We start from the raw sequence: 24340 nt of genomic DNA on the forward strand, positions 1-24340 counted from the left end.
TAGGCCTATAACGGGCTATAACGGGATGAGTAATATCTGTTAAATTTCTTCTATGAGCTTTACAGAAACAGGGTTCATCCCACTTTCTAGGCCTATAATCGGCTATATCGGGGTGAGTTAGACCTGTTAAATGTCTTCTATAAACTTTACAAAAAATATAGCTCATCCCACTTTCTAGGGCTATAACGGGATGGGTAAGATCTGTTAAATTTTTTCTATAAACTTTACAAAAAATGGGGTTCATCCCACTTTTTAGGGCTATAGCGGGATGAGTAAGGTCTACTAAATTTCTTCCAAAGGAATTTTTTAAGAATAGTCTTAGGTGCTCGTTTGACTGACCACCTGTAATGGTCTATAACGGGATGAGTAATATCTGTTAAATTTCTTCTATGAACTTTACAAAAACGGGGTTCATCCCACTTTCTAGGCCTAAAATGGGCTATATCGGGGTGAGTTAGATCTGTTAAATTTTTTCTATAAACTTTACAAAAAATATGGCTCATCCCACTTTTTAGGGCTATAGCGGGATGAGTAAGGTCTACTAAATTTCTTCCAAAGGAATTTTTTAAGAATAGTCTTAGGTGCTCGTTTGACTGACCGTATATCAAACAATAAACTTTTCAAAAAATGGAGTTTATCCCACCTTTTAGGGATATAACGTAAAGAAGGTTAAGATGAATAGGCCACATTTAAAGGATAAAACCGATTGTCAAAGGTTGTGTATTTTGGCAAATCTGTGCAAAACGAGAAACATCTGGCTATTGATGAGGCTATTCATCTGGGCAAAACGAAAAGCAGGTTGTCCGTCAATGGGATTAAATAAAAAAAACAATTTTTTATATATAGATAAAATAGTTTTATATAGTTTTTTATATAGTTACATATATAAAAACAAGTTTTATAGATGAGGCTATTCATCTGGGCAAAACAAAAAGCATGTTGTCCCTCAATGGGATTAAATAAAAAAACAAATTTTATATAGTTTTATCTATATATAGATAAAATAGTTTTATATAGTTTTTATATAGTTTTACCTATAAAAACAAGTTTTATAGATGAGGCTATTCATCTCGGCAAAACGAAAAGCAGGTTGTCCCTCAATGGGATTAAATAAAAAAAACAACAAGTTTTATATAGTTTCATCTATATATAGATAAAATAATTTTACATAGTTTTTATATAGTTATACCAATAAATACAAGTTTTCTAGATGAGGTTATTCATCTGGGCAAAACGAAAAACAGGTTGCCCCTCAATTGGATTAAAAAACAAAACAAGTTTTATATAGTTTTATCTATATATAGATAAAATAGTTTTATATATAGTTATATCTATAAAAACAAGTTTTATAGATGAGGCTATTCATCTGGGCAAAACGAAAAGCAGGTTGTCCCTCAATGGGATTAAATAAAAAAAAGAACTTTATTCAAAACTGAAAGTAAGGAGCGACATTAAAACTTAAAGCAAACAGAAATTATTCCGTATATGAAAGGGACTGTCCCCTCCTCAACACCTCGCTCTTTACGCTAAAGTTTTTATTGTTTTCAAAAGCAGGTTTGTTAGAAAGAGTCGTTGAAGAGGGGATAGCGTAAAGATTGAGGCGTTGAAGAGGGGATAGCCCCTTTCATATACGGAATAATTTCTGCTCGTTTTGGGTTTTAATGTCGCTTCTTACTTTCAGTTAAAAAAAAATTGTGTTTTATTTAATTTCTGAACCTTTCTGAATTAATGCAGGTTTTGAATTTGGCTCATCGTGCATGAATAATTAAAACAGAATTTGCATATTAATTTTACCTTTTTTGGCTAAACGGTATATGAAAGGGGCTGTCTCCTCCTCAGCGCCTCGCTCTTTACGCTAAAGCGAGGGGGGGCTGTGGAGGGGACAGCCCACTTTTCATATACGGAATAATTTCTGTTCGTTTCAAGTTTTAATATCACTCCTTACTTTCAGTTAAAGAAAAAGTTTGTTTTATTTAATTTCGGAACGTTTTTGAATTAATTAAGATTATGAATTTGGCTCACCGTACATGAATAATTAAAATGAAATTTGCATATAAATTTTTTTTTTTTTTTTGGCTAAATGGCTATGTGAAAATTATGATCGGACTTTTTTTGGGGAAAAGGGGGTGGGAAGTTGACACAAATCCGTGATCTTTCCTGGCAAAAAATACAATATTCCGCATTTCTGCAGGAGCTTGAAACCTCTACAGTAGGGTTCTCTGATACGCTGAATCTGATGGTGTGATTTTCATTAAGGTTCTACGACTTTTAGGGGGTGTTTTCCCCTTTTTTGGAAAATAAGTTAAATTTTCTCAGGTTTGTTACTTTTGATGGGTAAGACTAAACTTGATAAAACTTATATATTTAAAATCATCATGACAATCCGATTCTTTTGATGTATCTATTGGTATCAAAATTCCGTTTTTTAGAGTTTCGGTTACTATTGAGCAGGGGCGCTCCTTACTTACGGTTCGTTATCACGAACTGTATGATAGAAACAGATCATAAGAAATGATTAAAAGGAAACTGGAACTTCATGAGAAGACGGGAAGTCTTTGAAAACACTGCGATGGAAAAGGAGTGTGCGCAGGTGTATCAGCCTCAGGTGGCTTAGCATTGCAGTTATTAGTAGTAGTAGTTGCAGTGTAAGAGTATTCTATATAAAAAAACTCAATTCGTTATAACGGAATATGTTAATATGTGCCTCAATATACATGTTAACATATTTTACGCTAACAAGAAACCAAAGAATAAAATAAAGAGGAAATCTTACTTAACAGGCTCCAGTGCTGATAATACAAAAATCATCAAAATTACATCCAAGCTTCTTTTGGGAAACAGAAAATTTAATTCAGAGGCACTAATGTCAGCTTGAAACGCCAAACACCTAAGAAAGTTAAATGAATCAAGAGACATTAGATATTTAGTCACATTATTTGGGAAGCAGCATTATGATATTTTTGAACCTTTCAGAGGACAAGTTGAAAATGTTCATAAAACAAACAGAACAAATTAAAAAAGAATATGCATTACTTGTTTTAATCTAAGTGAGCCAACTGAGCTTGAATCCCATCAAAAATGAAGTCAGATTGAAATAAAAATACACCAGATTTATTGGCTTGGATTTTCGGAGGGTAGCTGCTTGTCATTTTCCATTTTAGTTTGTGGTGTTTTTGTTCTGGGTGAAAAGAGCGTTTCAAGCGAGGCAGATAGAAGAATGGCGGGTTTATTACGCCAAGCTGAGGAGGGCAAAATGATCGTCTATCGCGAAAATCACACGTAACTGACTTTTTCTTTTCTGCGGGACAACTCATCTCTTGCTTTACAGAATGTTTTAAGTTGCAGTATCACGGATATCAAACTTTTAGGAATATATCTCAGAGATGCCCTGCAATGGAAAAAACAGACACAGGAGATGATCAAACGGGCATACCTGGGTATCCTATCTTTAAAACTCCTTGCTCGTCACGGTGTCCCAACCCCCCACCTATTGCGCATTGTCCTTACGTTTATCCAACCGTTGGTAGAATATGCTTGTCCCTTTTGGCATTATGGCCAGATGTCAGAACAGAAAGACCGCCTGGAAAAGATCCAATACCGAGCTCTTCTAGTAGTTTCTAAATCCCACAAAACCCCTTATTACTCCCTTTTAAAACAACTTTCCCTTACAATTGTTTCGGCACGCCGTGATAAATTGTGTTTCGACTTTGGTTTTGGTATTTTGGTAAATCCGTGGCTACATGAAACCCTCCCCCCTGAGCATCTCCCTTCGTACCAACGGCTCCCACGACAAGTAGCTGAACCAGTACCTTAAACTCAGTCAGTAACAGCACGACATATATCCGTTACGCAAATAGTTTCTTTCCCTCGTTTGTCAAGGTTTTTAATACTACACTCACTCGTGAATAACTGCATATATTCATTTGTTTTAATTCATTATTCTTTTTATTTGCTGTTAATTTTGAAGGTTTTTTCCCTCTAATTTGAACTTAGAGTTATTTTATTTTAATTTATTTCAGATAGTTGGACATTCACAGGCCTTAGATTTTAGTTTGACTCTCTTTGTGGTATTTCGAGTTAACAAAAAAAAATTGTATGACGTTTGTGATTTTTATATGTTTAGTGCCTTTCTTTTGAAAAGAACTGCCACTGATCGGCCATTACTCGTCAATAATTGTATGTATTTATTTGTTTTAGTTCATTATTCTTCTTATTGACAGTCGATTTTAAAGGTTTTTTTCTTTACTTGAACTTAATTAATTAACTTAATTTGGACTTAATTTGAATTTTTAATTTGGAGTTATTTTATTTTAATTTGTTTCAGATAGTTGGATATCTAAATGCCTTAGATTTTAGTTTGACTCTCTTTGTGATATTCCGAGTTAACATAAAAATTTGTAAGACGATGGCTATGGCTGTGATTTTCATATGTTCAGTGCCTTATCTTTTGAAAAGAACTGCCACTGATCAGCCAAGACCGTTTAAACCGTTTGACAATAAAATCGTTTGAAATTGAGTTCTCTTTTTTATATCTCTTTTTATAACTCCCTGCATTCCAATCCGTAGGGCCTTGAGGGGGGGGGGTAAATGATGATGCACTGTTTATTTACTGTTACAGGAAACACACTAGCGCTGCCTAAGCAAAGAGGGAAATGGCTTCACTGTATTGTTTTTTTTTTCACCAGGGTACTTCGTATGGAAGTAGCTGTCATAGACCCTTCGGAGGGGCCTCATTCAATTGGGAATTAAAAGTTCTAGTATCCTTTTTTAAGAGCTAAGAGATTGAAGGACAACTAGCCCCTAATTGTTTCTAACTGCCCCCCCCCCCTTCAAAGACATCCGATCAAAATTTTGAGGTAGTCATTTTTTTCAAAATAGCCAAAAGATCCCATAACTATGCGTACGGGGATGAAATGACACCCTTCCGACCCCGATGCAAGGGCTGTTAGCTATAAAAGTTGCACACTGCTTACATGTAGGCTTTGTTATTGGGAAAGGGGACATGTTTGACCCTGGGTCTCCTACATATATAGGTTGTGAAGAGGCCGTATCAGCAATTAGATTGAAAGTTTCAAGATATGCTGAAGAGGATATTGAACTCGCCAAAAGAAACTATGTGAACCAAGGTTGTCATAAGGGTGTATCTGCAATACCTTAAGATCGGCTAAGGGCATTAATTTGAAACTTTCAGGGCATGTAGAGGGAATTTAAAACTAAGTCAAAAGACACCAGACACATCTACAACTTAATCAAAGACACCTCATTCGCCTTAACATATCACAGAAACGACTAAGGACGTTTAGTTGCAACTTTCAGGGCTTGTCGAACTAACCAAAAGACATTATGTGTATCCAGGCTGCCAAAAGGACGCATCTGCAATATAAGCAAGTCAAAACACTAAGCGCATTCAGGTTGTCAAAAGACCATATGTACAACATTCTAGAAACAGCCGAGAGCATTTAGCTGAAACTTACAGGGAGCGTTGAGGATGATGTTGAACTAAATCAAAAGACGCCATGTCCATCTAGGTTATCAAAAGGATGTATGTACTACATCTAAGGAATAGTTAAGGGTATTAAGTTGTAACTTTCAGTGATTGTTTGGGGGAGATGTTGGACTACACCAAAAGACACTATTTGCATCAATATTTTCCCAACGAGGTGTCTGCAATATTGCAGAAACAGCAAAGGGTAATAATTGGAAGTTTTTCAGCGCATGTTGAACTAAATATATGACACTATAACATCTAGGTTATCAAATGGACACATCTGCAATGTCTCAGGAAAGGTTAAAGCAATTAAGTTGAAACTTTCAGGGAATGTTGGAGGGATATAAAACTAAATCGAAGACACTATGCGTATCCAGATTGTCAAAAAGGCATCTGTGCAATATTTCAGGAATAGCTAAGGACATTACGTAGGAACTTTCAAGGGCACGTTGTCACGGATGTTGAACTAAATCAAAAGACAATATGTACATGCAGATTGTCACAAGGACGTTCCTGCGATATCTGCAATAACAAACAATGTTGTTTGTTATAACAAATAAAAACACAAAGCTTAAAATAAAAATTATCTTCCGCAAAGCGCCAACGACGTTCTGGTCAATCAAAGGTTTAGAAGGTTTTGCCTTATTCCTGCTTGTTGTAAATTCTGTTTATTTTTGGCTTAGGTTTTGGGTCCCTTCCTCAACCCTCACTCTTTGCGCTAAAGTCTTAAAGTTCCCTATAAATACTCCTCAATAAAATTCATCACCCCCCATAGGTTTGAGCCGTCTTCCTGAAAGAATTGTGACTAAAAACCAAAACTCTAGCGTAAAGAGCGAGGGTTGAGGCAGCTTCGTAATTTATTTGAAAAGGAGTACACTATTTAAGTTTTATTAAAAAAAAAATATATATATATGTGTTCATATATGCATACTCTAGTAATGTACGTAAAATGATGTACCTATTTTACAAGCCTTTGGCTTACCATAGTTCCCTTTCAATAAATAAAACGGTCAAAAGATTGTTACATTGCTATAACTCAATCACCCAAAAAATGGCAACCGTGAGGACCGAAGGGTCGAGCAAGTGGCAAAAGGCTAATAGAAATAGACATATCAGTGCTTCCCATGCAAAAAAAAAGTGATTTTCCTTGTTTTTCAAGCTGGGGGGCTTGTAATTTTCCTGAATGGTGTTTTCAAGTATGCTGATTCAAGTGCTGCTTTTTATTTCCAACCAACGCTATCCGACAACATTTTCAAGGGTTTTCAGGCTATTTTCGAAAATTTCCATAAACTTGTTTTAGCAATATTTATTTACCATTAAAAAAAACATAAATAAGTTTTGCCAATTTCCAAATCAGGTTCAAATGGCAATCCGTTCTCACTGTTTTTTTTTTTTTTTTTTTTTTTTTTTGCATCTGATGCTGCAACCTTAATACTGACAGAGATATTCTCTAAAATAAGAATTAATAGGAAACACGGCATAAGAAATTTCTACCATTAGACATATAACAAGTTCCTTATAAGTCATTTTGACCAGATCCCTTCTAAAAAAAATAAATAAAAATAAACGAAAAAAAACAAAAAAAGATGGAAACGTCAGTACTACCTGCGCAAAAATGCTATTATCCTTGTTAATCATGGTGTGTGTGTGTCTGGGGGGGGGGGTATAAATCTCCAGTAAAGAATTTTTAACAATGTTGATTCAATATACAGATTTATTCATATAATAAGTTAAAAAATTCCCCAAATGAAGTTTTTCCAAAAAAAGTACATTAAACAAGACAAGCAGAAATAAAGTCAAATAAAAATTCATGCTTAAAACAAACACAATTTACAACAAACAGGAATAAGGCTAACACCTCTACAGCCTAGTTCAGCCTTATGTTTCATACTTTTCTAAAACGATCAAGCATTTGCCCTTTAGATATTCCCGTTCCTCTGATTAAAGCTTTCAGTGATTTACCTCTCAAGACCCCGATCCACCCTGTTTAATGAAATTACCAGATCTGGACAGGTCCCTCAATATTGGTAACAAGGCTGTGTTACCCCAATAAAAAAGAAAAATGGAAAGCCTGGCTTTGATTTCATTTGTCCCATTCTCATCGTCTTGGTTTTTTCACAATTGTATGAAAGTTTTCTCGCAGACTGGCTTAAGATGAAGGTCCTCCCCCTCATTGATCTTAGACAGTTTGGTAATCTCAAATCTACGTCAACCTCTCATTACCTGATCCATCTTGTTGATACCATGGGTAAATTACTTGAAAAACCTAACACTTAGCTTAATCTAATTTTTATTGATCTTCAAAAAGCTTTCGATTTGATTAACCACATTTTCCTCATAGATAAACTTATAAATGAATTCCACATTGAGACTTTCCTGGTTAAGCTCGTAGTCTTTTTTCTCTCTAATGAATCCCAAGTAGTTACATATCTAAATGGTTTCTCATATCATCTTCCCATATTTAATGGTATTCCTAAGGGAACTATTCTAGGCCCTCTCCTTTTTTCTCTTAGGGTTAACACTTTTTCAACCCTTTATGACAATAGGTGGAAATTTGTCGATGACTTGACAGTTTTAGAGATATGTCATAAAAACATGTTTAGCAACCCAATGGGCATACTCCAAGATATTGCCTGTGAGGCCTCTTCCCTTGACATGACAGTTAACCCTTCTAAATCCGCAATAGTCTCAGTAAGTTTCCTTAAATCCCCTCCCCTTTTTCTTGCTCCTATTCCTCCCGAAACCTCTGTCACATCTCTTAAAGACCTTAACGTTACTATTTCTTCCGAATTAAAATGGATTATCCAATTAAATAATACCCTAGAACAAGCAAACTCATTGATTTTCAACTTTTTACTTTTAAACAAGCTCATTTGCCACAATTCATATTTACCACAGGTACACATTTCTCTTATGTGTCCCATTTTAGAGTATGCTTGTCCTGTGTGGCACCCTGGCCTCTCAATTGAAGCAACACAAAAAAATGAAAATGTCCAAAAGAGAGCTCTAAGAATTATTTTTAAAGAGGGCATGATTCCATATTTGCATTTGTTAAATATTTCAAAACTAGAGACCTTCGAGAGAAGAAGAAATAATTTGTGCCTCCGTTTTGGTAAGTTGGCACTTTTGAACCCCTGTACTGTGAACCTTTTCCCTGAATACCTTGTACCTGATAGAAATTGCCCTCCATGAACTGTGTCCCAGCCTATCCCCACCTTATCTCCCATTCTTTGTACTACCTTGCGGTACAAGAAATCTTTTATCCCTTTTTTTTTACTGATATAATAAACAGTTGTTAATTTGTACATAAATTTTGTCTTTTCACTTATATAATAAAAGAAACAGCTCGTTTTTCTTTATGCTCTTTTTTTTTGTTCCCTATCCCCTTTTTATGTTGTTTTTTAAACATATGTTAATGTGTATATTATTTATTTTTTCAGTTTTATCAGTTTTTATCTTTTTAACTAGTTGCCATTTTGCAGTTTTTAATATAAGTGAAATAGGAATCGTATAGTATTCCGATATTTAATTATTTATTTATTTTTATTTTTTTGCATTGGTTGCCAATTTTTTAGTTGTTGTGCTTTTGTTATGATTTTCTTGCTTGTTTGTTTTTTTATGGACTTCGAAATTCGAATTCGGCCCTTCAGGGCTTGTGATAGTAATTTCTCGAATTAATATCTATCTATCTATCTATTATTTGAATGTCAACTTTTCCCTCATCACTGAAGCCACTTTCAAAATTATATGATAAAGCAAGGACTCTTATGCAGGATACTAACTGTTCCCTAATTAAAGTCTTGCTGGACTTGAGATCTTTTTATTTTCTGTCTTGTCCTTGTTTCAATTTTTTGAGGTTACATGGCCAGCTTCCGGCTGCCCTATGTAGTAATATATCTTTCATTCCTGAGCAATCGACTTGTTATTTCTGCACTTCCAATAATTTAAAGATACCTTATGCTGCGTCAGTACGGTCTGACTTTAACACTCAGATAGCTTGTAACATGATTTAGAACACTCTCCCGGAGTCTGCATGGGGCTGCCACTCGTTTGGTATCTTCAAAAAGTATGTTAGAGTTAGAGATTCGATTCTCCCATGAGTTGATGTCTCCGGATTGGGTCTGCAGTTTATTTGTGCGGGTGAAATCATGTATTAGTCCTTTGCCTAGCTTGGATTTTCTTTCCTTTTTTTCTTTTTTTTGGGGGGGGGGAGGGAGTATTGTTTGATTTGGTGATATGAGTTTATTATTTAAAATAATCAATGCAACCAGATTTGTCTCCGGTTGAAGTTTCCTTTATTCTGAACCTTAAAAATGAAGCATCTTCTCGGCCTCAAATCTTAGCGAAGTTGACACAGAAAAGGAACAATTCCCACGAAGAATCAATACAACTACTGTTTTTTCTAAAATCTTCTGTCCTTGATAAACTCCTGTGGGTCCCCTACCCAATGTAAAATTTAAAAATAACTGATCTTCCGTTCAATATTCCCTCACAATTTCAGTAGGGTCTTTTATGCCGTTAATTTATACCCTTACCCGTACCTGAGAAATAGCAGATATGCCCTTTTGATATCCTGGATACACAAGCATTTTTTGATTTAGTTGAATTTCCCCTTCAAGGTTTCCAGGAAGTTTTAATTTTGCACCTTGGCCGTTCCTAAAATGTTGCAGATACCTCGTTTTTGACAACCTGGTTGGATATTATTTTCCTAAAAGTTTTAACTTAATACACTTACTCGTTCCTCATCCCATACATAGCAGATATGCTCTATTGACGACCCGGACGCACAGTGTCTTTTGACTTGGCTCAAATATCCCCCTCAGCTTTCCCTGACAGTGTCGACTTAATACCCTTCAGATATGCCATTTTGACAACCATGATGCACTTAGTGTCTTTTGATTTAGTTCAATGTCCCCCTCGGTGTTCCCTGAAAGTTTCGATTAAACACTGTAAGCTGTTCTTGACATACAGCAGATACACCTTTCGATAACCCAGATGTAAATAATGTCTTTTTATTTAGTTCAACATGCCCATAAAATTTTCATGACTTAATACCCTTAGCTGCTCCTAAGGTATTGTCGTTATGCCATTTTTACAACTTTGATACACTTGGTGTCTTTTTATTTAATTTAAATTCCCACCCCATACTTCGCAAAATTTCAACTTAATACCCTTAGCCATTCTGAGATATTTTAAATGCACTTTTTCACAACCTTGATACACATAGTGTGTTTTGATTGTGTTCAACGTCTTCCTCACCATTTCCTGAAAGTTTCAGCTTAATACCCTTAGAATTTTCTAAGATATTTCAGATAATCCCTCTTCACCTCTTTAAATGAGAACCTCTTAAAATGATTCTGATTCTGATGTCCCCACAACATTTTCTGATAGTTTTAACTTCGTTTCTTTTATTCTCATTCGCGTCTATCTATTGTAGTATGATTATGAAAAGCAACATATAGCTTTATGGTATCAACTAGGTTCGGAAGTTTATACTGTGAATTTTGAGCTCTTTCGTGAGGTATATCATTTGAAAGGTTTGGAGGGGTTAACAACGCTGCAAAAAGGCAGCGATTTTACCAGCAACTGGATAGTAGTGCCCACTTTTTCCTCTTTTAAATTCTCGTTTACCAGTAGGCTATTCTCTAGTTGTACTAATAATCTAAAGTTAAATTCTCGCTATAATTCTCTTAATTTAAAACAGATAATACAAATTCCCACAACCAAAGGACATTCTGCCCTTGATTTAATTTGTACAAATATAAATATTTTCTATCATCCAAAGTCACTTTACCCCTTTTAGGCGGGTAAAGTCACTTCACCCCTGCTTTTAAACAATGAAATATTTTTTGCCTGTGATTAAGCATTTTTAGCCCTGGTTCATGCTGTTGCATGTTACTTTTTTTTTTCTTTTTTTATGTAGGCTTAATTTCCTCACACATAATAGATGCAGTAAAAATGCATATATATATATATATACATATATATATATATATATATATATATATATATATATATATATATATATATATATATATATATATATATATATATATATATATATATATATATATACATACAATTTGTTCGCACTTGCTCGCATACATTTGCTCGCACTAATTGTTTATCAACATTTTTGTTTATTAATAAAACCTGTTTTCAGTTTTTATCAAACATTTTCTGTAACTGAATTCTTTTATTTCGATTTTGGATCTCGGGCTACAAATGAAAACTGTCTGTTTCTCATGGGGAACAACGACTTTAATGATAAAATCTCTAACTTTCAGAACATAATTAAACAAGATAAATAGAATCCTTCCCTGAGAAAAAGTTAAAAACATTTTCTAATGACTAAGCGTATAACATAAGTTAATTGAAAAATTAATTAGGATTAAAGAAAATCTACTAAAGAATGACAAAACGTCCAAAGTTAAATCACTGCGTAAACACATTAAAAAAGAAATACGTGTACCTTGGTATAATACAATAAAAAAAATCGTGAAAAAACCTAAAATATTGATTTTCACCTTCATGAAGATCCCTTAGATTCAGTCAATCATCTGAACAAAGCCTTCCTCTCCCTCACTTTAGAGAGTCCTTATAATTTGAACTCCCTCAAGCTCCTTTTGTTTCGCCCTTAAACGTGGAGACAAGAATTAAGAACATAAAAAGTGCAGTACTTGCCTGCTTGACATTCCAACTGAACTAATTAAAGCCTTTGTTGACAAGTCTTTCAAATCTTTCGTCCTTACTTTTAAATGAAATTATATCTACTGGTAAATTCCCAAATATTTGAAACACAAACATTTCAAATTGTTGGCAATTCTTGAAAAAATCTTCAAACAAGTTGGGTGCTTACCCCTCCCTAATCTATAATCTTCAAGTGTAAATCTGAACAAAACTGGAAAAAAGAGGATCTCACCTTTCCTGATCATATTCCTTATGTTCTTTTACAAGATTCACAGCAACATCTGAAAAATCACAAGCATACACGAATGCATTGGTATTTTTCAATGAGTCTAAAAGAGGAAATACAGTGTTGCCAACACCACAGCCAACTTCGAATATCCGAAAATCTGATTCTGAGCCAGGATATAATTGTGTCTTGTCATTGATTAGGTTTCCTGGAGAAGATGGCCTCAATTCAGGAAATTCGGTGAACAGCCAGTGCCTATCCTTGAAAAACCTACAGGAGATAGGAGTTTAAACCTTATTAGTTAAATTAATTAATATCTACATTAATAGTGATAAAGATATCAACAGCAGTATCAATGAGCATGCAATCTTTATTTAGCAACAATTCAAAACCCGCTATATTTTAAAGTCTACAGCAAAACAAAAAGGTGGAAAAAGAATGCGATATTTTCCTTTTTAAAAGACTTTTTTGTCAGACTTTACAGATATTAAAAAAAAAAAAAAAAAAAAAAAAAAAAAAAAAAAAAAAAAATCTTGAATCAAAACCAAGCATCTTGAAACCAAATAAGTCAGAATAAGCCAGCTGTGTTGCCATACACACTTTGTTAACGGCTAGTTTACTTGATTTCTCTGTCGGACTTGCCTAGTTGATCATAATAGCTTAAGTAACATAAGAGTTTTTTCCATCACATGATAGATACCACTCCATGGCTTTGTTGTACAGTCTGACCATTCGAGAGTCATGCGAATATTTCTGGTTTCACGTTTTAATGCCAAAATCAAGCACAACTACGATATCACTTCCAATCACACGTGGATTTAACTAAGTTTCTTTTTCTGAGAATTGTGCATAGCGCGTTAAATTATAAAACGAAAAAAATGGTAATCCTTTTTACCTTTGTTTGGCCTTAGCAACGTCATTTGTGATATCTTTTGTACCATAATACACTTCCTTGCATATCATTCCACAACGCTGTGACCACATATGATTGACATTCCGTGTGCAGAATGTGCATGTGCTTGGCTATTTTGACAGCCAATGAGAATCCAGGAAATGATGACTGGCAATTCGATTCGGCTTTATCTTCAAAGCATATGCATCTCAGTATCATGGCACAAAGCATATTCTGCCCGCAAAGAGCAGACGCGCAATATATTATGAGTGTAGTATTCTAAGGTGTTTGGCAAAAATAGACTCTTCCATAAATTCGTCTTTTGTTAGCGTTAAAGAAGAGCAAAATTAGCATATGGTTAAGAGTGGTCTTGGGTTATTAAGTAGGTAGACCACCGAAAAAACGAGTTGCTGAGCTCTTGTTCAGCAAGAGATCGAAACACTAACATTACATAACATAAACCACTGGAATCAATTGAAGGACTCAACTGTCAGCGCTCCCTCGATCCAGTCATTCAAATGCCACCTTGACAAGGAGTGGGAGAAGAGGCAGTGGAGGTTCAATTGGGAGTTGTCGACTCAAGAGCACTACAGGTCCGGAGGACCTTAAAGCTCTCAAATGGATTAAGGTGATTAAGGTAAGGTGATTACGGGGCACTACGACTATTTTTCTGATTATATATATTTTGTCAAATTCTTCAAAATTGCAACAAATTTAGAAAGCTATCAGAGAAACGTCGACGGTAAAGAAGGTAGACCGCAATTTACAGACGATAAAGTCTCTATGAAGTGGATAGACTCTCAAACAATGATGATTTTTAGAATTTACTAGACGCATTTGCCATATTTACAGACTCCATCAGCTACTGCAGGACACTGCTTTGACGTCTCATGAAATGGTACTCTGTTTGAATTAACTTCATTCGTTGGCACAGATATAGAAGTCCAACAGGAGGTCTGATAAAATCATTGACACTTCTCTTATGGGCAAACTTAATATAAATTTAAGGGTCAAGAAAAAGTACCAGACAATTGGGAGGCTAAACGAATAAAGAGGGGGACTAGGCCCACTAGTGGAGGAAGGGTGAGGAGGAGGGTTTTTCCAAATTAATTATGAAAAAAAATATCCGCAGCTCCATAGATATGACCGCAGAAACTATGCTTATAAATTTTACATCTGGTTGAAGCATTCGACACATTTTACAGAAAAAGAAGAGCATGCAGAACCGGCAAATAAGCAGTTTTTTTAGACCCGTGAACCACCCCCACCTCTCTCACTCCAAAAAGCTATAAATTTTTATGAATAATTGCTTATATTTTCTGCGTAATTAGCCCATTTTGGATCTTTTTTTAATTTTTTTTTTTTAATGTGTGTTTAAATATTTGGTTACTCTTGGCCGTGGCTCACTCTCAACTCGGTTGCAGCTGTCGCTGCAACCATGATTGAGGTTTCACCAATGCTTACACCAAACTTTGTATTTTTCTGATGCAGTATACTTAAATACTTTACGAAAGATATCCAAATTCTTATCATATAACCTTGAACTAAATATTACTCCTAAATTTTACAAAACAACCAGTGTTTTTTTATATCAATTTTAAGTTAACTTAAAGCTTTCATATAACTATCAGCCAATGTTCGGTAAATACTATTGGGAACGTACAATGAAGCTCCAGAGGTACTGTTTCTTTTCCTCCTTCATAAAAACGATGATCTACTTGCACGTCTTCAAAATTTTTCTTCTTCTATACATTGCTTCTCAACTTCTAGCATTAAAATGAGCATCTTTCAGTTTTCAGTAAAGCGCCAATGACGCAGTAGGTTTTAGACTTTCACAGTGAGAGAAGGAAGCGATACCCACACTTTTGTTTGTAAGTGATTTTTGTTCGTTTCAAGCTTGATTTGCATATTCAATTTAAGTTCCAATCGTTATAAGATTTATGTATTCATTTATATTAGCATCTATTGTATGTTTGTTTGCATTGATTGTTTGTTTAATTTCTGTTCGTTTTGGGTTTCATTTGTAGTTAAATAGCAAAATAATTTTTTCGCCTTAAGCTTTATTTGCATATTCAATTTAAGCTTTACTCGTTTTAAGATTTATTTATTCATTTATATTAGTACCTGTTGTATCCTTTTTTGCCATGATTGTTTATTTAATTTCTGTTCGTTTTGGGTTTCATTTGTTCTTTAGTAGTGATTTCTGGTCGTTTTGAGTTTGAATTTTAACATGTATTTGTATCTGCTGATCTTAACTTTAATATGGTCTTTACTTTTCATTGGAAAACTCCTTTTATCGGAAAGTTTTTTTTTAATTAATGCAATGTAAGAGGTATCCTTTGCTTTCTGATGCAAGAGACGATAGACGCGTCGCTATGTTTATGTCCACAGCAGTTGAACTGCAATGTAAACATACACACAGTTTACAATTAGCTGCAAGCACTATAACTGAACAAATTGCAAATATGCTACCACGTGCATTACTAATACTGTAAAATTGCTAAGCCGTAAAGCCAGCTGATGTTGTGCTATCTTTTGCTATGCTTTGGCTTCAAAACTTGTGCAGGATATTATTTCCTGAGAAAAAAGTCTAAAAATGCTTATGGAATTTATGCTACGTAAGGCCTTACGTAGCTATGCTCAAACGTTAAGCCTCATGAAAATGAAGAAAATGATTAGGAAAATAACGGCACTTTTTGAACAGGGTCAACTATTTGAACTGTCGAAAATCCGAAAAGGAAAAAAAAAAAACATAAAAAAAACATAAATAAAAACAGGCATCACTTTTTATTGAATAAAGATTGATAATCTTTTTTAATCATAGTCCCGAGAAACGTTAGACGTATTTGAGGTAACAAGTAATGCAATGTTGATTTTGCCTCTAAAGAAATACAGAATAAGGCAGAAAATTGATTACGTTTACATTTTGCAGCAATCTCAACGTTTATCCCTTTTTTTCCCCTGTACAGTCCAAAGTTCCTTTCCCTGTACTAGCTGTGTTTCGAGCTTTCCTCGCTAAGACCCAACATGCTACTTCACAAGCTAAAACAATTTCAACAATTTACGTTTTCCTAAAACAATTCCATCCCTCTTATATATTGTCAGAATTTAGACTCTTTAGTTTAATATTCAGCAGTTCCTTAGAAATTTCTCTCAAATTCTCATCCTAGAGCCTACCAGCGTCATAACTTCCCGAACCGTAAGGCCCGTTCTTTTGCACTAAGATCTTACATCAAAGATCTCACATCTTTTCTGTAAAGATTTCCGTTCTTTTAACTCAACCTCGTTTCTAAGATCTTACAGCTAACTGATGTTAGCAAAAAGTGTGAATGACGCCATCTTTCTGCCATATAAAACAATGATGAGAGAACTTTGATGATATACTCATCAATGTTCGTAGACCGCTTATCAGAGCAGAATGATGAAAGACGTTAGCAAAAGAACGCTATAAGATGTAAAATCTTAGTGCTAAGATTTCACTTTTAAGCGTTCTTTGTCAAAAGATGTAAGATCTTAGCACAAAGATGAGTAAAAGAACGGCCCTGTAGTTGCCCTTCCCTAATTTCAGCATTAGATTAACCCAGCCACTATTGGATAGCGAAATTTACTTTTACAATCAACTCCTATACTTTACAAGATCTTTACTTTTACAAGCAGCACTCCTATACACCATATGAATTATAATTCTAGGAAATTAATTATAAAGATTATGAATTAGAAATATATAATTGGGAGTTTTAAGCACATGTATTTTTAAGTTTATAATCTATAAGAATCAGGACTCGTACCTTCAAAAGTTAAAGGATTGAGAGACTAAATTCTACGAGTTGTAGTTGCCAATCTCGGAATTACCAACTCAATAATTATATACTCAATCTACATTAGTCTGACGCTGAATCCACTGATTAGGAGAAGCTAATCAAGGACCGTAAACATTATCTAAGAAATAAAGTGCGCCGATACACGTTACAAAGGCTCAGATTAAATAAAAAAACACTCTTTTCAAACCGTGGTTGCCGGGTCTGATACAACCACGTAAATAACAAGCTCTAGCCTATAGTAAGCGAAAATTTAAAACGCATTTTATACGCATAAAAAAACTGTCAAGCGGTGAAGAATTATCATTTGAAGCTGAGGCAGGAATGGTAACTTTTATCTTGATTAATCTTATTGGTAAAGGTTTATAGCGAAACCAGATTTCTGAATTTTCTTCATTAACCATGGTTGCAAAAAAAGAAAAAAAGTGCATTGAAAAAATTGCCATTTGAACTTCGAAGTCAAATGATGGGATGGGGCTATAATAAAAAATAAATATAATTTATAACTTGGAAAAGAAGTGCTCAGAAAGGCTGGAAAATTTAGAAAATTAAAAGATACAAAGATAAATCCTACCTATTTGTATGAGATTCGTAAAATTTGTCCCAATATTCGCCAGCTTTCTCTTCATACTCATTCCTTAGATTCTCGTCTAATGGCTGTGATGAATTGTTTCTAACTTTTTCTTCTGCTTCTTTCCTTTTCTCTTCAGTCCATTCCACATCATCCCTTTAAACAGATATAGAAATGAACATAAATGTAACTTGAACAGCGAAAGCATAGGCATAATAAACAGCTTTGGCTTTTGAAAAACCTTTCAGAATTTCCAAGAATTTCGCCAACAATGTTACCTGATACAGTAAATTTTTGAATAAAGTCAAGCTTAGATATGAATACCCAATAACACAAACAGAGTAATACATCACAATTTCCACAAGATATAATACAGAAGTAACTAGTTCTAGCTCTACAAAACTAGACCTCCAGTACCAAGACCATATGAAGGGTTGCTGCAACTGGTTCATTGGTTACAGTTGCAGAGGATACCAAGTGGCAATATCTATCGGATTGGACTTGAACCTTCAAAAGACACGATGGAATACTTAGTTGGTAATCTCTACCAAACTTAATTAAGATCCATGGGCACCCATAAGAGGGGGGGGGGAGGCGCCCCAGCTCCTCCCTGGCTGAATGACGCTGCCTTATATTTATATTAATTTAAAAAATAATCCACAAAACAGGTTTTTCAAAGAAAAGTAAAGAGCTACATTAAGCAAAAAATTGCCAGAAATGAAGTCAAGTAATAGTCCAAGCGCAAAACTACCACAAATCACTATCAATAAATAAATGAAACTCAAAACGAACAGAAATTAGAATAAATACCAGAGTCGAACTCGGAACGAGCAAAAATTAACATTATTAGGGCTGACAACCCCCATGCCTTCTCAAGACCAGAACATAATTTAGGCTATACTGAAAAAAGAAAAAAAAAACAACAAATGACTGTGGATTGTCAGTTTAACATACCTATACTGATATTTATTCCTTAAAGTTTAAAATTGTTTTTATTTATTTAAGTAAAAAAAGTGAAAACATTAACGTATTTTGTTTTCAGTAAAGCGCAAATTATGTTCTGGTCTTGTGAAGGCATGGGGGTATCAGCCCTACTCATGTTAATGTTTGCTCGTTTCGAGTTTGACTTGGCTATTTATTCTAATTTCTGTTCGTTTTGTGTTTCATTTATTTATTGATAGAGATTTACTGATATTATTTGACTTCATATCTGCCCATTTTTGGCTTAATGGAGCTCTTAACTTTTTTTTGAAAAACTTGTTTTGTCGAGAAAGTTTTTTTTTAATTAATTTCTGTTTGTTTTTACTGACATAGTCATTTTCATGAACAAAAATTAATATTTCATAGCTTTTCGTTTTTTTTTTCTATAAGAATCCATAGTTATGCTTGCTATTTGTATGTTGGCAGAAATTTTTTAACCAAAATTTTTAATCCTGGCACAAACAGGATTTTTAATTTAATTTTATACCTCCTCAAGTTGACCTGAAAAAATAAAACTTATCATTCCCAAAAGATTCTATCTATGCTCTTTGACAACCTGGATACACTTACACTCTATTTATTTAATTGAATTGTAAGAGCAGAAGTAGTAATAGTAGTAGCTCCGAAAGCTTAAACCTGATACCCCAAGCCGTTTTCGATATATTGCTGAAGTGTCTTATTGGAAACCGCAAACAAAATGCCTTTTGATTTAGTTTTAAAGTAGCATTTATTTATATAGCATAATGGGCCAATTGCATAATTGTGGGGGTGGGTTGACATGCCCAATATCCCTAAAGAAATAGTTGCTGGACCCTTCTACTATGCTGAATAAAATAGTTGTCTCAAAATTTTGACTGGATGTGTTTGGGAAATAAATAAGCTTGAGAGACCTGCTCTTACCCTCCAATCTCTTTTAACTCTTAGAAAGGACACTAAAACTTTTAATTTTGAATCGAATTATTGCGGCCAAATCGATCTTTACTTAGGCAACACTATCATGCTGCCAATCATATTTTACTTTGAGATTTCTATTATACAGCATTGGGAGTCCGATTAGACCAGGTAAGCCCCCTCCCCCCTAAAATTCAGCTTATGGGCGCTCATGTTAAGATCCCATAGAACTTTTTTATAGAGGCAGATAAATGTAGGAGACGAGAAGAATATTGGAGCCATGCCTTTACAGTGGTCCAATCGAGCACCACGACCTGATATCGCATTTATATTTATTTAAGGAATTCTACCAGCTCGTCTAGTAATTAGGCTAGTAAAAAGATATTTCTATCCTTCCCCATAAGAGCACAGTTGTAAACTAAAAAGGACTGACTATGAGTCTAGCTCTTAGTTCCTACCAAGTTTAGCTGGGATGTGATGCCCCATTTTGGTAAATGTGCTTATGACAAGAAGTTAAAGACTATTTCCTTTTCCTCTCACAGAAATCGAATCATCCCAGAGTCTGAAAAGGCACAACTATTACATTGACTGTTGCTTCTGACTAAGTTTGCCAGAGATCAAACAACCCCTTTATTAGATACCCTGATGGATACAACTTAGCCCCCGACCCTCCCCCACACACAGATCACATCAGTCCTGGAATTCCAAAAGTAAAACTACAGCATTAGCTGTTACCTTTCGTCAAGTTATCTTTCTAATAGATGGCTTGACAGCAAAATTTAGAGACTACCTCCCCAACAGATTTCGAATCGTTTATGGATCCCTGAAAGCCCCTTGATTGAAATTTAAATCTCACTTTCCACCGAATTTCGCTGAAATCTGAAAACTAGCACCTATTTACCCCCCCCCTTCTTTACTGACTAAGTTTGGCAGAGATCAAACAACCCCTTAATTATATATCCTAATTGATACAATTTAGCCCCCTCCCCTCCCCCACATATAGATCACATCTGTCCTGGAATCCCAAAAGTAAAACTACGACATTCTCTGTTACTTTTCGTCAAGTTATCTTTCTTATAAATGCCTTGACAGCAAAATTTAGAGACTATCTCCCCAACAGATGTCGGATCGCTAATGGATCCCTGAAAACTCCATCATTAAAATTGTGTCTCCTTCCACTCTTCTTTACTGTTATCCCCAGAGGTTGGATTGGCCATCAGCACCAAAAAAGAACAAATAGGATATTGGCTCTTCTTTTTCACTGTGGTGCTGTCATGATTAAAAAAAAAGAGGGGCCCACGCAAAGGATACATTAAGTTTCAACCCCAGAACACTAAAACTGGAACAAATCTCTTACTCTTACTTTACACCAATTTTAGGTATGATCCAATAACCCATTCTGGTAGATGTCTAACAACAATAATTTAGAAAACCACTCTCCTATTCTAAGGTAAAAATCCAGGTACCAGTCCTTACTTCCTATCAGGCGCAGGGTCGGATAAAGAAATATTGGTACGATTTGACCCAATCGGGCCCTGCATCTGAAAGGCACCCACGTTACCATCGAAATGAACAAAAAAAAAAGACATTGAAAGCATTTTTCTTTTAAAATGATGGATAATAATGACAGTAAAATGTTAGTCAAAGAAATGGAGACTTTGAAATCTTTTTTTTTTGATATTACTACACACCGAATTTGACTATCCCCCATGTTTGATAAAAATCTAACTAGCCCTCTTGGGCTGACGACTAGAATTTCCTTAGCTTATTTGAACCGTGGGAAATTGGACTAAGATCTTTAGCTCTAATAAATGAGCTACGTAAAAGCAACCAAAATTTCGACATTTTTTTCAGATTTCTAGTTCCTTAATTAAGACATATTTTCCCTTTTCTACTACAACAAAAAATAATATTAAATTACATAAAAACAAATAGAAATTGGTACTATTTTTACCCACCTCCTAAGCCAACTTTCTGGGGTATTAACTCCATGTGACTTAATTTTTTGTTCTACATGTTTTAGCATATTAAACCAACTGATTACGTTTAGTTGAAACGGCCTAATGTATGTTACTCTGTGTTGTAAAAAAAAAACACTAAAAAATCTCCAGGCATTTCTTGAATTTAGTATAGAAATAGTGTACCATAAGAACATTTTGTACCATAAGTAACTTCATTTACAATTTTTTAATGTTATGTAAAATGAATAGACAGAAATATTACAGCATAGACACAAGCAACAGATCTCAGTCAACATTTTAATGTGAACTGAAACATGATAGAACAAAACAAATACTTTCATCATATTTTCATTTTTATTTTTGTAAATCCATTGCAAGTTCAAAATGGTTATGTGCTGATTATTATGATGAAGCTTCAAAAGAATGGACCTATTAAAATTTGTTTGGGTGATTTTTGTCTTAAAAATGAAAAGCACTCTGGTCATTAAGTTGACGTCTTTGACAACCAAATCAAGTCCATAACTGATAATGACCATCATGGTAAGACATAATAGATAGTAAAGAAGCTTGAGATTTTAAAAATTCCGCAAGTATTTTCTTGTACTTTCCACATAATTAGCCCTTCTTTAATCCATTCAAAGTCACCCCTAGAATGACAGGCCTGTATGAAAAAAAATTATGCATATGACTAACAAAAATCAAATCATGATAAAGGAAAGGAAAATTTGATCTTCATCCTCTCCATTCCTAGAAAATGTAAGAGGAAAAGGGGAGTCCAGAGCTGTCCAATACAGTGTAACATCTCCAATCATCTGGTCTATGAAAATGTTAGAATTTTTGCCTTGTACTTAAAGTTTACTTAAAAATTACATGTCAGCTTTTCTACTGGGTTATTCAAAACCAATTTTGTAATCTCTGAATACAATTTTTTTTAACTTGTTATAATCTGATCTATACTGTTCTATGGTATTTTAGAGAGAGTTGTTAGACTCGTTTTATGCAATAATTTGCTTGCTATCTCAATGATGACTTAAATGCCATCTGCTTAGATAACTCAACAAAAAACTACTATCTTTGTAAAGTTCTGACAGTTGACTTAAATAGGATTGTTATGAATAATCCATGAAGGGATGGGGTAGTCTTGGCTCTGTCTACACTAGAGCTAAAAATATTTTAGAAGAATGAATGCACAGGAAATTTAAGATACAAAAAAAAATGCAGCTCTCTCTCCCTACCCACTGCCTGGGGCTACTTTTCACACAGGCAAAAAAACATAATTTGAACTGACAATTATATAAACTTGACATTGTTGCTCAAAGAGCTTATTAGGCATCTTCATCATTCAGCATGATCATTTAGGGTCTAGATGCTAATGCAACCACAAAAGACTAGAATAAAGATATGAGTTCATGCAGCCCTGGTTTACAGCCTACAGCTAAAAACTAATTAAGAAAATTGATTGAGAGCTAGAAAGCTGTTATTTCAAATAAAAAAAAGAGCAAAAACAAGTACTTACCATGCATTAAAATCAAACACTTGGTTTTCATTTTTAAGGTGTCTGTTACCAAACTGAGGCCTTTTATCTTCACGTTTTTCCATCCTAAAATATATTGATGCCATAGTTATATAAAAATGGCCAATTTTCCTCTATTAAAAACCATACATTGAGGAATTTTTGTCATCACTCCCTCTTTGCTTCATTTACTCTGTTTGACATATTTGGCCTTTGGCTTTAGCCAAAGTTCAAAGTCAAGCCTCTAGGATTGTTGCTTCAATGACTGTTATTTAGATTTTTACAGTCATAAGCAATGTACTCGACTCCATATTATTTGCTAAAATTTTACATTTCTAGCTTTAATAGTACAGTTATTTATTGAGTGAAAATACATATTGAAAAACACATACATATCACAAGTTAGTTATTTATATAGATCAAAATATGCATAAGATGCAAAAGTATCTGTTTCTCAATGTTATAAGAAGCTCACCTTCAATCTGGCAACAGCTTTCAACTGCTCTTTAAATATTAAATTAGGTGAATGCCTTTGGTGAGACTTAAGTACAGCTGGATGTTATTTTTCACATTCTGTAGAAAACCAGTTTTTAGATATTATCTATTGAGTATCCAAAAAGTGCAAATTATTAGTCACAGATGGTATATACTACCCATATTATCTACATATTATCTATCGAGTACCCAAAAAGCGCAAATTATTAGTCACAGATGGTATATACTACCCATATTATCTATTGAGTACCCAAAAAGTGCAAATTATTAGTCACAGATGGTATATACTACCCATATTATCTACATATTATCTATTGAGTACCCAAAAAGTGCAAATTATTAGTCACAGATGGTATATACTACCCTAGTAGAACTGAATGATAATGACAGTAGAGACTCAGGTGAATTTTACATACAGTAAAAGGAACAATTAGACAAATTACTAGACTTTACTGATTATTATAATTACTAGTTGTTTTTTTTTTGTAAATCAAAAACTGGCAGGATTAATTACAGGATACTAGGATATATAGGAGAGCCATAGTCATAAGAGAGCCATTAATGAAGTTAAGAATACAGGTCATCATCCAGTAATAGCTGGAGTTAAATTTTAAGTTCATTTAGGAAGGGTGACTATTTCATAGGTAGTTATGATGCTGATATACTTCACTAGGAAGAACTTCAAAACTTTGCAAGAAAAATGGGATACAATTGAAGAGTTTAGAATTTCATAAGATAGAAGATGGATAGAATAATTTTAGGAAATTAGTCTGTAAAGCAGCAGAAGTTGTCTTAGGGAAAAAATTTAGAAAAT

At 34.3% G+C, this 24340-nt stretch overlaps 1 protein-coding gene across 3 annotated transcripts in view; it reads right to left on the reverse strand.

The window, feature by feature from the left end:
* Positions 1 to 24340, reverse strand: part of Mettl2 (methyltransferase-like protein) — a 41337-nt gene that overhangs the window by 12130 nt on the left and 4867 nt on the right. For 2 of the 3 annotated variants that reach the window (XM_089096328.1, XM_089096327.1), the window contains exons 2-5: positions 23035 to 23118; positions 17689 to 17841; positions 12411 to 12674; positions 2774 to 2887 (exon numbers count right to left, since the gene is read on the reverse strand). In XM_089096328.1, the coding sequence (XP_088952454.1) occupies positions 2774 to 2887; positions 12411 to 12674; positions 17689 to 17841; positions 23035 to 23118 (615 nt within the window). The remainder of the gene's footprint in view (positions 1 to 2773; positions 2888 to 12410; positions 12675 to 17688; positions 17842 to 23034; positions 23119 to 24340) is intronic. The other variant, XM_089096329.1, reaches the window with a different exon arrangement.

The sequence above is a fragment of the Artemia sp. Qi Xiang Cuo genome, chromosome 11 (genome assembly GCF_049724085.1).
Source record: "Artemia sp. Qi Xiang Cuo chromosome 11, ASM4972408v1, whole genome shotgun sequence".
Lineage (NCBI taxonomy): Eukaryota > Metazoa > Arthropoda > Branchiopoda > Anostraca > Artemiidae > Artemia > Artemia sp. Qi Xiang Cuo.